General features: G+C 28.7%; 1 protein-coding gene across 1 annotated transcript; it reads right to left on the bottom strand.

Moving 5' to 3' along the window:
- Positions 1 to 8,200: 8,200 nt before the first annotated feature.
- Positions 8,201 to 10,303, bottom strand: LOC145003319 (HNH endonuclease). Its single transcript, XM_078962450.1, has 7 exons — positions 9,695 to 10,303; positions 9,447 to 9,501; positions 9,270 to 9,344; positions 9,076 to 9,167; positions 8,912 to 8,993; positions 8,715 to 8,798; positions 8,201 to 8,503 (listed from the first exon to the last, which is right to left on the bottom strand). The coding sequence occupies exons 1-7, from the start codon at positions 10,054 to 10,056 to the stop codon at positions 8,384 to 8,386; spliced, it is 870 nt and encodes a 289-aa protein (XP_078818576.1). The 5' UTR covers positions 10,057 to 10,303; the 3' UTR covers positions 8,201 to 8,383.
- Between the last annotated feature and the right edge of the window lie 4,649 nt (positions 10,304 to 14,952).

Raw genomic sequence — 14,952 nt, forward strand, 5'->3', positions numbered from 1 at the left:
AGAATTCAGAAAGGAAGGTCAACGTTAACGCTGGTTAGCTAGGGTTCTGGGTTGCTGTCGGTAGTGGGTAAGAAAGAAGGAGACAACACCAGATGGTGTCTTTAGTGGGTGCGGAGCAACAATAATGTGATGGTGGAGAAGCACCGAAGGTGATGTAGTGGTAGTGGATCACCGACGATGATGAGAGTGAAAATATGTAGGTGGGTGGTGGTTCATAAAAGAAACGAAGAAGGAAGATATATGAGGGTGGGGCCCAATTAATTAATGATTTCTTTAAAATTATAATTAATAATAATAACAATCTAAAAATAAAGGAATAATGATAAAATAGACATTTTAGTCTGGTAAATGATTTAAGGGATGAAACGTACAACTTTTTAATGATATAATTGACGGTCCGAATTAATTTTGAAAATAAAGACTAAACGTGTAATTTGATATTTGAACGGAGACGAATTGTGTAATTTGCTCTTAATTTTAATAGATTTCTTTTCGTTTTCTTTTTAAGACTATACGGTCTCATTACGGTTTCATTGCGTCTTTGCTGACGACAAGCCTATATGGATGATGTTACCACACCGCCCTTTGACTAGTTTTTTTTTTGCAAACACTAATTTTCATTTGCATACTATTGCATATCCTTTTTATTTTTCAATAATTAATGAAGAGTGATGATGCGCATGATATGCTTGTACAACTAGCATCATATAAAATGCATTACATGGATTAATTAGTATTATATTTTTTTAATTAAAATAGTTTATAGACAAGGATGTTACCATACCACACTCATAGCCAAAAAAAGATTAAAATTTACAAAAACTTATTTGGCATTAATATCACATCAAATTTTGATAGATAAAAACATCAACCACCTAATGTCTATTTTTAGTTTTTTGGTTCCTTTTATTCATATGAAAAAATAAAAATAAGCAAATTGATATACTCATGTCTTGTTGAACAGTTGTGGTATTTAGGTTTAGGATTCTCCGACAATAAAATTATGAAAACTGATATTGAAATTTATTGATTTTACAAATAACACTATACACTCAACTAATAAAATAATTAACTATTATAAAATAATTAAAGGAGAATTTCATATATGCCCCTCTTAAACTTTAAAATATCATATTTGTTCAACTTAATTTCTCAATATCATATTTACCCTTCATAAATCTTCAAAATATCATATTTGCCCAAATCATTTTTTATAATGTTTTTAATATTTTATAATCATTCTTTATACCTCAGAATTATTATAATAATTAAAAATATTAACCATATTATTCTTACGTCTATGATAATGGAATGTGAACTTCTAAATTATTAGAATATCGTCCTTTTGATAAAAAAAATATATATATTCATCTTCAACCCTTTATATAGAATGTATAGTTTAATTGTCTAGTTTTTGTTGTTAATTATTATTATCATGTTGTAGATACATGTTATTTTAGATATTACCATTAATATATATTAATGTTTAAAATGTACATATACAATATTTTAATATTTAAGAAGGGTATATATGATATTTTGATGTTTAAAAAGGACATATATGATATTTTGAAATATTATGAAGGGTAAATATGATATTTAGAAATTTTATAAAGGGTAAATATAATATTTAAAAATTAAGTTGAATAAATATGATATTTTGATGTTTAGGAAGGATATATATGAAATTCTCCCGATAATTAATTATCATATCAATCTTTGGTAGTATCTTATTTAAGACCCCAACTAGCTTTTATAATGGCTAAAATACGCAAGATATTTTGAATGGATGCCAAAAGAGCCTCGTCATAAAGCAAAACAATTTCAAATGGTTTATCATTGGTGTCAAAATAGTATCGTTCTAATCGTTGGAATGGATGTCTCTTCGACCTTTAAGAGCGCCTCTTGCAAAACTAATTTGCAATGCGACATCACAATAATACCATTGTTTTTTACAGTTTGAATACTTGAAAACTTTAATTATATCAAATATTGTAATCAAAAAAATTATATTCAATGTCCTTATGTTAAACAATATTTAAAATTGGAGGTGGTAATGATCGATTTGAGTTAGGTTAGGGTTCAACCCAATTAATAATTGGGTTGAAAATGTCAACCCAACTCAACATGTTTATTTAAATGAGTTGATATTTCCAACTCAACTTAACCTTTTAGATAAATAGGTTGTCATCAGGTTGACTTGTTTATATAGTTTCTGATCCAACCTATTAAATAAATGGGTTAAACTTGGGTTAACCCAATTAAAATCAATTAAATAAACTATATAATTAAATATCATATCACTTAAATTATAAAACGTAAATAAAACTTCATATTATGACAAATTAAGCACAATCGTAATTCATAAATACAAATAAATTGTTCAAATAACATTAAAAATGTTAACCCAACCAAACATATTTAATTAAATAGGTTACACGGGTTGATCCATTTAAGTTAAATAGGTTGAAAATGTTAACCCAACCCGGTAATTTTGGGTTGGATTCGGATTGGGTTGGTAGGTTGGATCAATTTTTATCAGCTCTAATTTAAATGGATTCACTGAATGAAATACCCGATAAATAATTTGTAATGTTTTCTTTTTTTTTTTCCTTTTCCTAGGGTTTTATTTTTAATACACTTGTTTCAAGACAAAATATAACCTTATGTTAGGGCCTACTAATTTCTCTTTCTAAAAATTGATAAATGATGGTAAGTTGGCAATTTTTTTTTTTTTTTTGCAAAATCTTATCCTTAAACTTGTGTGGATGCTCTTATGGTTCACTTTGATGTACAGAAGATGTTTCCTTCATTGTTGGTATAAGAATGTCGAACATATTTGAGAAAACAAATGTTGGGAACGTCCCTAGGCCTAAGTTCGTAAACCATAGGAACAATCATGTCTAAAAATCATAGTGAGACTCTTTGACAACAATGTTATATCATTTGAAAACTAATTTACTATTTAACGAGCCCTTTTCCAAAGCAAAATGAAATTAAAGGTTAGTCCTAAGTCTTTTCTTTAGTCTGTTTTCACGTACTTTTGATTTTACTTTTTTGCGAAAAATGTAACTTTTATCACTTAATAAAAATTATTAATATAGATATTTTAATTATTTATAATTCAGATGAAATTTAGATTTAACCCAATTGGATATATATATATATATATATATATATATATATATATATATATATATATATATATATATATATATATATATATATATATATATATTGGATATCCAATGTACAAAAAACGATTAATTGGATTGGTTCGGTTGTTTTGCTCGCACCAAATTGGGTTGGATCAGTTGAATATGTAACATTTAGTGAATAATTGTATTAAATCGGTTGTATAAAAAACATTAGATATACAATGATAAACACCCTTAGGTAACTAGTTAAAAGAGTTAAAATAAAAAAAAAATAGAAATATATAAATATTTTTTGGAAAACAAATAAAATAGAAGTGTAATCTTAAAAAATTCCAATATGTAATTAATCCTAAAATAAAACTATATATCCAACTATAATATCTAACAAGATTAATGATGCACTAACTAATATCATTATCAAGTTTAAATTAAAATCAACTTGTTCTCATTAATCTCTTCCACCTATGCAACCAAAGCAAAATACAGAAAACTGTCGTCAACAATCTTAAAAAACATTTTGCAAATGAATACTAATGAAATGAAAATTGAAATTACATGCTTAACTTTTTAGGTTAACATAATAACGATCTTATAATTATTTACTGAGTCTGAGTTTACCTATAAATCAATCTTGTTGCGATCAAGATTATTTTGTGATAACAGATCTACCAAGTCCATTAGACATGAATCTCAATATCATAAAATTATTTTTGTAGTTCAAGAAAATTAAAATAGGTGTTATATATCCTTATGTATCTTCTACAATGTTTTTATCATGAGATGAGAAATCTTGATTCCAATACAAGTAAAAACAATATCTATACCAAATAAAGTTTGGTTATAAATAAAAAGAGACCAAATTTAAAGCAAGCACATGAGGTGTGTACCTCCATAAAAAAAGGTAATGAATGGCACCAGGAGACAGACCATTTTCAACTGCTATTTGCAGCAATAATTGGTGTTTGATGGTGAAAGAAAGAAAACAAAATGAACATTCAAGTCATATTAAATCATTTTCCAGGATATTAATAGCTTCAAAAGGATATAATGACTTGTACTTTATACACTGAATGTAAAAAATTATATGGGATTTGATGTCGCCCTTTTAATCGAATATGATCATATTCATTTAATCGTTGCAACAAATCAAAAAAATTGTTCTATCATAAGCGAAAATGGATCGATTCATATCCTTTGAAATGCTTGCACCACACAAGTATTAATTTTGTAGTAATATTGTATAAGATGTGAAGTACATTATCCAAACGTTATTGGGATATTAAAAATATATATCAAAATAAACGAAATCACTTAACAATTTGATCATGGCTCTTAAAACAAAATTACAGATAAAAAGTGCAAAATTACTTTCAACGACAAAATGATGTAGAAAAACTTGATTTTATATTTCTTTCTAAAATGACATCATCATTTTACAAAATGATTTTTCTTAAGAAGACTAAAAATATCTCAATGGTTTTTTATTTTATCTGGTTTTAGTCAAAAAAAAAATTAGTTAGCATCAAATATAAATTACAAATATTGTATGAATGTTTGATCAAATTCTAAATACTGGATTAATAAAAATGAAAGAATGTGATCTTGATGTACATATTATTAACATGGAATAACATTATTATATAATTACGATTATTAATTATTAATGAAATTATGATATTTAATAAAGAGAGATAAATGATAATTATCTACATTTTAGGAAACAAAGTAAAATTAATTAATAAAAATCAAATCAAAATTCATATTTTATTCAATATATTTAAATCACATCATATTTTTTTATAATACTACTTCATTTAACACACAAACACATATTTTTATTCTTTCATTCAGAATATGATTTTATTTAATAGTTTTTTTTAGTCTTTTGATCTTAAAATTTTTTTTTTTTTTAGAAGTAACATTCTGAATTATACACCTCATATATAAAGCATTAACATATCAATTTTTAAGAAAAATATACTATAATACAATCAATATATAATATGAAGCCTCTAACATGTATCTCAATTGGTAAGGCATGGGATGACTTGTCTTGATAATAGATAGGTCATGGGTTCTATCCACGGCACCCCCATGATTCTCATCCGCTGAGTGGGTCAAAATATGCCCCCTCATCGAGTACCATTGGATGCTAGGTTCGATGAGAATGGTTAAGGTTGTCAGCATCAATCTTTTGTCTTGAATAATATATAATATGAAAATAAGAACCATTTTTATAATATAATACAATAATATATACAATATTTCAAAGAATATACACAAAATTTTATACTATATTCTTTAGAATCTTTTATCATTTTAAAAAATATACAAAAAATTATAATATATAAAATATTCTTGAATAATCTTTATTATTCTTGGAGAATTTGTCTTTGCTTTTTGATAGGTTTCGCATGCCCTTTTCTTTGTTTTTTGGTGATTTTTTCCATGTCTCTATTTTTAATACATGTACAATTCTTAAAAAGTTAGTTATCTTTTTTTTTTTCAACATTTCATTATTAAAAATATACGTTGGTTTCAATTCTTTATTTTCCAGCTCGACAAAAGCAGTTGAACACATACTACATTGAATTTTCATATTCTTTGAGAATACAAAGCGAATAAATTTTTGTAGAATGGATATAGTATATATATATATATATATATATATATATATATATATATATATATATATATATATATATATATATATATATATATATATATATATATATACAAAACCGGTTCAACTACATAAAAATGATGAAAATATAGTATTTTTTAAAAATGTGTAGCTTGAACTGTAAACTTCTAAAAAAAATAATAAATTCTCTATTTTCATACTGTGATTCTTACATAATTGTCGCTGTTAAATTATACATGCCACTTCATAACCAGAAAATACAAGAAGTTCATATTGGAAATCAAAACTAAGTTTTAAATGCTAGAAAATACAATTAACAATAAAAAGTGAAACACTTTTGAGATGAGGTGGATTAATATCAAATGTCAATTTTAATAATTAAAACCTTCTTAAACAAAAAAAGAAAAAAAAAACAAATGAAAAATAAATAACATTGATTTTAAATTGAATGAAATGCTTTTCGAGGTTTCATTGATTTTAACAAATAAGATCACATTTTTTTCTACAATTGGATTTCTCTCGTCGGATGCCAAATTGAATAACTAAAACTACATAAAACAAAATAAACAAATTAACAATATCTGATAACGAATAATCACACTTTTTTTCTCTCCATACATGAACAATAGAACCATAGAACCATTTTCTTTTCTTTTTTTCATAAAGGGATGAAGATCATATGAAAAAATGATGATGGCATAGGGAAAGAAGATGAAGATAAGAATGAAATATAATTTGTAATTGATAAATTTATCCCTAAATAGTTGCAATTTTATTAATTTTTAATTATAAATTTATTATAATTACCTTATAAAATGATTGGTCCATATTTACTTATACATTCACACAATATATATAGTTAATATATGAACATAACTTTCTCTATCTCAGAGTGTATATATATATATATAATGTGGATGATATATATTGTGCGGATGTAGAGATGAATGTGGATGAAGAGTTTAAGTTATTTCAAATATATATATAAATTCTTAATTAAAATAAAATATAAAAGAAATATCATTTTTATTAAATGAAACGAATTAAGAAGAGCAATAATCTTCTTAAATTGCATCACATACAAATTTGGCAACACCCCACTATACATTAAAATTCAAATAAATACTATATTAATTTGTTGTATACCTTAGTGACGTATACAAGCAAAAGCATATTCATTCATATGCATATAAGGAATGTTGCATATTTTAAGATAAATATCGCTCAATTTTAGCACACATTCAAACCTTCCATATCAGAATTTAAATTTGCTTCTTATCTTACAAAATCAAACATAATATCATAGGAACAATCATGATTTTATGAATGGTCTTGTATGAAGAACATATGATTCTAAAATAATAAAATGATGACGTTCAAGCTCAGATAATTGACGAAGATGTTCATATTTTTTGTTCTTAAAGAATGTTGTTAATGTGAAGACATGGATTTATAATTCTGTAAGAAAGAAATTTCGTTGAAAAAATCTTAAAGAATGTTCTTCTGCTGCAAAACTTGGATTAATAATTCTGTAAGAATGAAATTTCTATTAGAACGAAAAAAATTAAAGAATGTTGATTTATGTGTTTATATTCTCAAAGAGTGGTATTTTAAGAATGAAGATGAAGATGAATGTTGATTATTTTAGTGGTTGTCATAAATGAAAAAAGAAAACTACTAATATATATATATATATATATATATATATATATATATATATATATATATATATATATATATATATATATATATATATATATATATATATATATATATCATAAATTGTTGAAACTTGTGTTTGACATAAAATGTTTGTTTTTCAAAATACAAAATTTAGAAACGGTTATTCTAGACCGCTCAAACCTTTGTAATAAAAGAAAATATAATAGTATATTCCCACAATTCCTACATACAACATCATTTATTTCTCGTTACAATTCTTTTCCCAAACTTCCCAAAACATATTAAAATAGTTATCTTTTGCTTCTCAAACTTCTCAAACCCTTTTTAATAATATAATTTAAAAGAATAAAAACTAATTAAAAATATAAAAATTACATTCAAATAACATTTAATTAAAACAAAAATACATGAATTAATAATTAATAAATAAAGTAAAAAATTATAATAATAATAAAAAACCAACTAATCGATGTTTAATATGTAGTCGTCCATAGTATATTCCGCAAGATCAGATTGAAGGTTGTGGTGCGTTTCTAACATAACAATGTTTATGCATCTATAAAACTCTCACCATCTTCCTTTTATAAAACATCATTTTCACTATTTTAATATGGTTTATACTTTCAAATCTAGAAAGGTTTTGACCTAAAATGTTTGTTTTCTTCAAACTTTGATGAATTTTTAAAAAAAAACACCATTAATTATGGACAATGTGTTAAATAACTCCACATATTTTGGTCTTTTTGTGATTATCTTTATTTACAAATATACACATATGTCTTTAGAAGTGTAGAACCAAATCCTATATGAATATACATATTATATTAGATCAAAGTCTATATACAATAATAAAATTATTAATTATGGACATCTATAAATTACAACCAAATTAATCACGTCAAGGCGATGGCCCTCCCAAATACTGAAGCCACTCTTCGGGCGTCCCCTTTCTCATTTTTAGCATCTTAATCGCCATATTTGTTAAAGGTATTGCAACTATATCATAATCTTTAGGTGCCTACAAAAACACCAAAGAAAACCAAACTGGTCACAGCAACCTCTAAACTGACCCACACTGTCCAAGAAATATAATGTGAGATAAATCAGGTACACATCATTCTGCTAGATGGCTACAATGAATCCAATCCACATTGGAATTAAAACTCTCACAATGTATTATGACAATTAGTTTTATTAATTTTTTTAGACAATAGGAAAGAAGAGAATACCTTTGGGGCCTTATGCAACTTCATGTTAGCTTCCTCGGGTGTTTTATGACCTTTCTTTGAGTTGCAACTCAAACAAGCAGTAGCCTATCAAGTAGAAAATCATAAATCTCATTACAATAGGTATTATATAAAAATTGGATGGAAAAGATTGGTGTTACAAAAATTAAGTTTAAGTGTATAAAAATCTTTTGTCTTACAAGATTTTCCCATTTCCATTCTCCACCTCGTGACATGGGTATGACATGATCAATGGTTAAGTTCATGGTTGAAGAACAATACCTGTTTATATTAGAAACAACATTTCAGAAAAAACAAATTGCAAAATGCAAATATTTAGAAATTAAATGTGAGGTTTACTTACTGGCAAGTAAAATTGTCCCGAGCTAATACGTTTTTTCTGCTAAGCAAACTCACAAATCTTCTTCTCTTAACAACCTGAAGCAAATGTGGAACCTGATAGAAGAGAGATTTGAACATTCAAATTGCAAGTAGATAGTGTTATGATTCTTATGAAGGATTAGTAAAGTGATACTATAGGAGTATGTAATGAATTACCCTTAAAACAGCGGGTATATAGAAGGATCCATTAGGAGAGTTCACAGTTTGATCATAATATTCAAGAACATCAGCCTGTGTATATGATACGTTCACAGATTTCATACACAGGATCAATAAATTTCATGAATATTAGTCTATTAGATGATTACAAGTTTTCATTTTCAAATCTCTAACCTTTTCCATGAACTCCAAACAAATGGCACGTTTCCAGCAGACAACATTTATAGGCCTAGAACAACAATCACTGTTATTACTACACAGTATTAAGAAGCTAATTAGAAGTATAGCTACCTAACAGTCTAAAAGTAGGAAGAATCCACAGATACATGTTGATGTATGACAGCTCAACTAATAAGATTTCAGTAACACCTCATCAGATTAAACTGATAATTGTGTTAAAAAGGAAGATGAGAAGCACAAACCTGTACGATATGTCCAAAACTAAACCTCTGAAACAAGACAGATCATCACTCTCATAATCAGGATCTCCCAACAGTTCATCATAAATAGCTTGATGATCGACAATCGCGTCCTTTTCATTGCCTTTCATGCTCTTCGACTTGCTCCCAGACGCCGACGCGAAGACTCTAGTGTCTCTGGTGGTACGATTGTGAATATAATTGGTTAATGCCGTGATCTTCCGTTTGTCTGATAGTCTTAACCCCCTACAACTTCTGCCACCGTATAACGGAGCGCCGATGACATCTTTTGGCTCAAACCCTATGGACATTTCGTCGACGATGAAGATCGGCTTCAGGCGACGGAGGGCGGTGAAATCCGCCATCAATAAAAGCGTTCTGGAGTGTGTTTGATCGATTTGAATCAGATTTCAACTGAATTAAAACAGAATTCTCAGATCCTGACGAATTTGAACACCTTTTGTTGGAATGTGTAAGTAATTGAGTTGTGGAAGTCTTGTCTAAATCATTTTTTCCGGGAAAAATCTGTTACCACATATTCCCTCTTCCCAACTTCGAATATCTTCTGCCTTCACCCTCTGTGAAATTACTATTCAGTCCTTTGTGTCGCTCGATTTGGCTAGCAATAATACGTTTTTGTTTTTTTTAGAGTTTAAGTGTTTAACCATATAATGTTTTTGATTTTTCATTTATTTCAGAATTCAGATGCAAAATGTCATTTTTTTTTACATAAAAAAATTAGCATGCAAAGATGGCATTATACAATAACTTTTCAAAATAATACTAATATTTAAAAACAAAAACTATAGAGTACTAAAAATGATAAATAAAAGATACCGTGATCTTTGAATTGTATGATATTTCTCTAAGGATATATGATCTGCTATTCATAAGGTAAAAAACCTCAGCAGACAAATTTAAAAGTAAACTTATTTCACAAATTTTCGTTTTGTTTTATTTAATGGGATCAATTAGAGATGAGCAAATGGACCGGGGAACCGGCCGGAACCGGAACCGGAACCCGATGGAACCGGTCGGGCCGGGACCGGGACGTTATTTTTGTAGATTTTTGGAACCGGTAGGAACCAGAACCGATATAACCGGAACCGGTAGAACCGGCAAAAACCGGAACCGTATGATGCTATTTTTCAAGGATCGGTTCCAACATTTGAAGACACGACAAGAACCGGTAGGAACCGGGAACCGGTAGAACCGGACCGATAGAACCGCCGGGCCGGTTCGGTTCTTGATTTTGGCCGAAGCCGGTTCCCGGTTCCTGTCCGGTTCGGATCGGTTCCGGCCGGTTCGATCCTTTTGCTCATCCCTAGGATCAATGATCTTTATATAGACAATATTTTACAAACAACGACACAACAGACGAACTATTATTAGGTATTTACCTATTCTAGTCATACCTATGTTAGACGTATGCCTAACTCAACATTATTAGATATAGGATATGATACATTTTACTATGCATCTATGTATCATACACACAATACATTGCTATTATATATTTGACAAAAAATGATATATCATAATTGTTTCATGTTTGACAGGTAATAATTGGATTTCGCTTGAAACATTAGTTTTGTGTTTGTTCTTATGTCTTCCCCATGTATCTCAAATTGAAAAAATATCACCTATACTAGCCTTGAAAAGATAACCTAGTATTAACTTCCACCTTTTTTTTTTTTTTTTTTTTTTTTGTTAGTAGAATTTACCTTTATACATGTCTAAGGATTCCATTCAATCAATTTAGAATTCAAGTTCATATTCCGCCATTGTCAATAATGGAATTCTCTCATTTATTATCCAATTCTAGTTCTTATCTCATCGTAAGACACTTTTAAGATATCTTAATCTCATAACATTGAAAACCATGTATTTTAACCATTTAACTTAACCAACTTGTTATATATGTATTATTAGAGCATTCACAATGCATAGTTCAATGAGATAGTTGAATAAGGTGAAATGCCTAATTGACATTTAATGGATTAAACTCTACCATTATGGGATGTCATGTTGGCATTCAATGGATATGTAGTTCAATGACCATTTGGCCATTGAACTCTTCAATGGGAAAAAAGAAACATTTTAATTAATAAATATATATTTCATTGGACTCTATTGAGTTCAATGCATTGTAGGAAAATTAAATATAGGGTTGTATAGTAAGTAAAATGATAATGTCTCAATCAATTAAACTCTAATAAATTTAATGTATTGTGGATGCCCTTAATTACACAATTCACACATAAATATAAATTTGACTTACTTATGTCAAACATCAATAACTTCCCATAATGAAGTAATCCATAAATTAAATATATCATTGAGTACTAATAGTAATAATCATCCATTTCTACCAACAACATCGCCATTGCATCATTTACATGAACCAACAACTTACTACAATATTTGTGATTCTTGACTAAAAATGATAAATTGTTTCACAGTCAGTGTTCAATCATGTTAATATTACAAGGGAACATGTTTATATTAATTCCTCATAATAAATAATTAAATCATCCATGCAAGCAAACTTTTAAAACTAGGTTTCATAGACAAACTCGAATTGTCATGAATTTCACTATATAAAAAGAGAAGAAATGTGATGATACCTTAACTCTTCAACCTTGGTGTTAAGATTCTAGTAAAACACCTTTGAATTCGCATAGAGAGAGAGAGAGCTTCCACACACACACACAAATCTCACATTGGAAGCACGTACTTGAGTTCTAAATTTAATGGTGCCTGAAGTCAACTCTTTCTAGCCATGGTTAACATGAATCGTTCAGTTCCAAGGCCCATAGGATATGCAGACCACACATTAAGGCCCAATCCTTTATTCTAAGTGACTCATACTAACTTCCAAATTGGCTTGTACCCACTCAAACTGCACATTCTAATATCCATACTTGTTTCCTTCATAACTTTATCATACAATCTATATTTTACATGATTATGTTTGCTTTATCTTCCTTTAGTGTTAAATATACAAGATAACATTTGTAACATTGAAATAATATTAAAAAAATGATACTTTTACATTTAATCTTGTACCATTACCATCCAAATATATATTATGATATGTATAAACACAATTCATATCTTTTCCGGTCACCTAAATCATGTTAATGACCAATACCTTAGTAAAACTACCTTTGTCCAACTTTAATGCATAATAGCAATATAATTTACCTTTTTCATCATTCACTATATAAGCATTTATTTCTTTACAGTCTTCACATTACAATGTTCATCTTAACATGCTCGAAGTATAATTCCTACAATGATATCACATATAAAACATGTTAAAAACCATTTATCACTTTTCCTCTTATTTTACTTCATTTTATATAAATTGCATATAACCAACTTATTCTCAGATCCTTGAAACATTAAGTTTTTTTAATGCTCGTAGAAAATTATATGAAGGTTATAATATACTTACGTCACTTGTTTCTATTCCTATATTTTCAATGTACACTTTTTTCTATTGTCCCTATTTCGTGCATATTAGAAATGAAATTTTCATTTATCATATTTTCTTGCATTTTTTGTTGTCTTTTCACATGGTAAGCATTCCAAGATATATTAAGGTTTTCCCATACTTAATTCTGGATCCCTTCAACATCTTGTAATTGGTGTTGTACTCTTGTTGACTTTGTCTTGCCTTGTTCCTCTAAGGCTTTGGCCGTTTTTGGTTCTTTTTAATTTCTTTGTACCGTTTCCAAAAAAACCAATAGTAGTTTCATAAATATTCACAATTTGTCTCCATTTCATCATTTCCAAAAGGGTTAATTGCCTTAAAAGGTAATGAACTTTGTTCTTTGTCCACATTTAGGTAAGCATGTTTTTTTCCGTTCACATTTGATCATTGAACTTATTTGACCTGTTCAAAATAGGATAATATGACTGATAATTACGGTAATATTACCCTATTATGAACAGATCAAACAAGTTTATTAGTCAAATGTAGACGAAAAAAATATGATTACCTAAATATTGACAAAAACTAAACTTTCTTACCCATTTTGGTAATAGTGGACAAAAACTGTCTCAAGGACTGTGTCAGGCTTGACAGTCAATGAACAATTAGGTTTGGCTTGGTCTAACCCAGTTCAATCCTTGCAAGTCATGGGTTAGGCTGTGTTGCTAGGTATTTAAAGCACATTCAACCTAGCTCCGTAAAAGTATACAACCTAACTCCTAAATAGTTGGGCCTAAACTGAGTTAGCCCAAGACCTGACCATCTTTATACATAAAGACCACATTGACCATTTATATAACTTAATCTTTAAAATATGACTAATTTACATAATTGGCCCCTCTAGTTTACAAAAAATCACAAATTTAGTATGTATTTCTTTTTTTTGACATAAATGGCCCTTTGTGTTTCAAAAACTTTTTTTTTCCTTCAATTTAGCTTACACATGTTCCTATTGTGTGAGCATGGTTCGGTCCTCTCTCTCTCTTTCTCTCGTAAGATATTAATGCAGTCTTACCATGCTCCTCAACTATTTTTTACGCCTACTCCCCTCCCCTAGAAATTACAATCAATACAATTGATGATTTGTTCCTATAGAAGCCTAAAGTTGATCGTGACATCTGTGACAACCCAAAATTTCCATTCTATATAACATATCAAGTCAAGAGAAGTCAGAAAAGTTGCTGCTAAGTTTCAAACTTTTTGGAACAAGTTTGAGTATTTTTAGGATTTGCACTTTAGGAGATATCAGGAGAGAGGATTCCCTAGAATATTTTGTGCATCTTAAAAGTTTCAAAATTTCTCGAGTTTAGAATTCACGGCTCAAATAATATTTTTGGACTAAAAACTCAACGGAACTATATAAAGGACACTTAGCCATTTTAGTTCATTTTTTTCCATTTCCATCTAGAGAAAGGCCCGAATTCTCTCCCAAGGATCTTCAATCTTTTGCTCCGGATCGTAAGTACTTCTACCCTAGAGTGTTTTAAAGCTTACTACCTGTTTAGTTATGTAGAAATCACTCAAAAACCACTAGAAGAAGGAGTTCACGGCCCAAGATCTTCTTGGACCGTAAACTTCATTTTGGCTGCCAAAGTGCTCCCAAATCTCCCCTTATACTTAGGAACTTTCATGGAACCCTTCCCCAATGTTTTAGGGACATGAAAAACACCTTGAGACCCCTTGAATAAGTGCTTACGGTTTGGGGATCTCCCAAAACCGTAAACACCCCAAAGGTGTGCATAAATGGCCCTAGTCCCTTCAC

Source organism: Lactuca saligna, chromosome 6 (genome assembly GCF_052625555.1).
Source record: "Lactuca saligna cultivar CGN05327 chromosome 6, ASM5262555v1, whole genome shotgun sequence".
Lineage (NCBI taxonomy): Eukaryota > Viridiplantae > Streptophyta > Magnoliopsida > Asterales > Asteraceae > Lactuca > Lactuca saligna.

Bases quoted from the DNA above. Each gene is read 5' to 3' on its own strand.
- LOC145003319 (XM_078962450.1), bottom strand. From the start codon at position 10,056: ATGGCGGATTTCACCGCCCTCCGTCGCCTGAAGCCGATCTTCATCGTC. The intron at 9,168-9,269 runs GTAATTCATTAC...CTCTTCTATCAG, and splicing joins ATATACCCGCTGTTTTAAGG to GTTCCACATTTGCTTCAGGT. The intron at 8,994-9,075 runs GTAAGTAAACCT...TAATATAAACAG, and splicing joins CGGGACAATTTTACTTGCCA to GTATTGTTCTTCAACCATGA.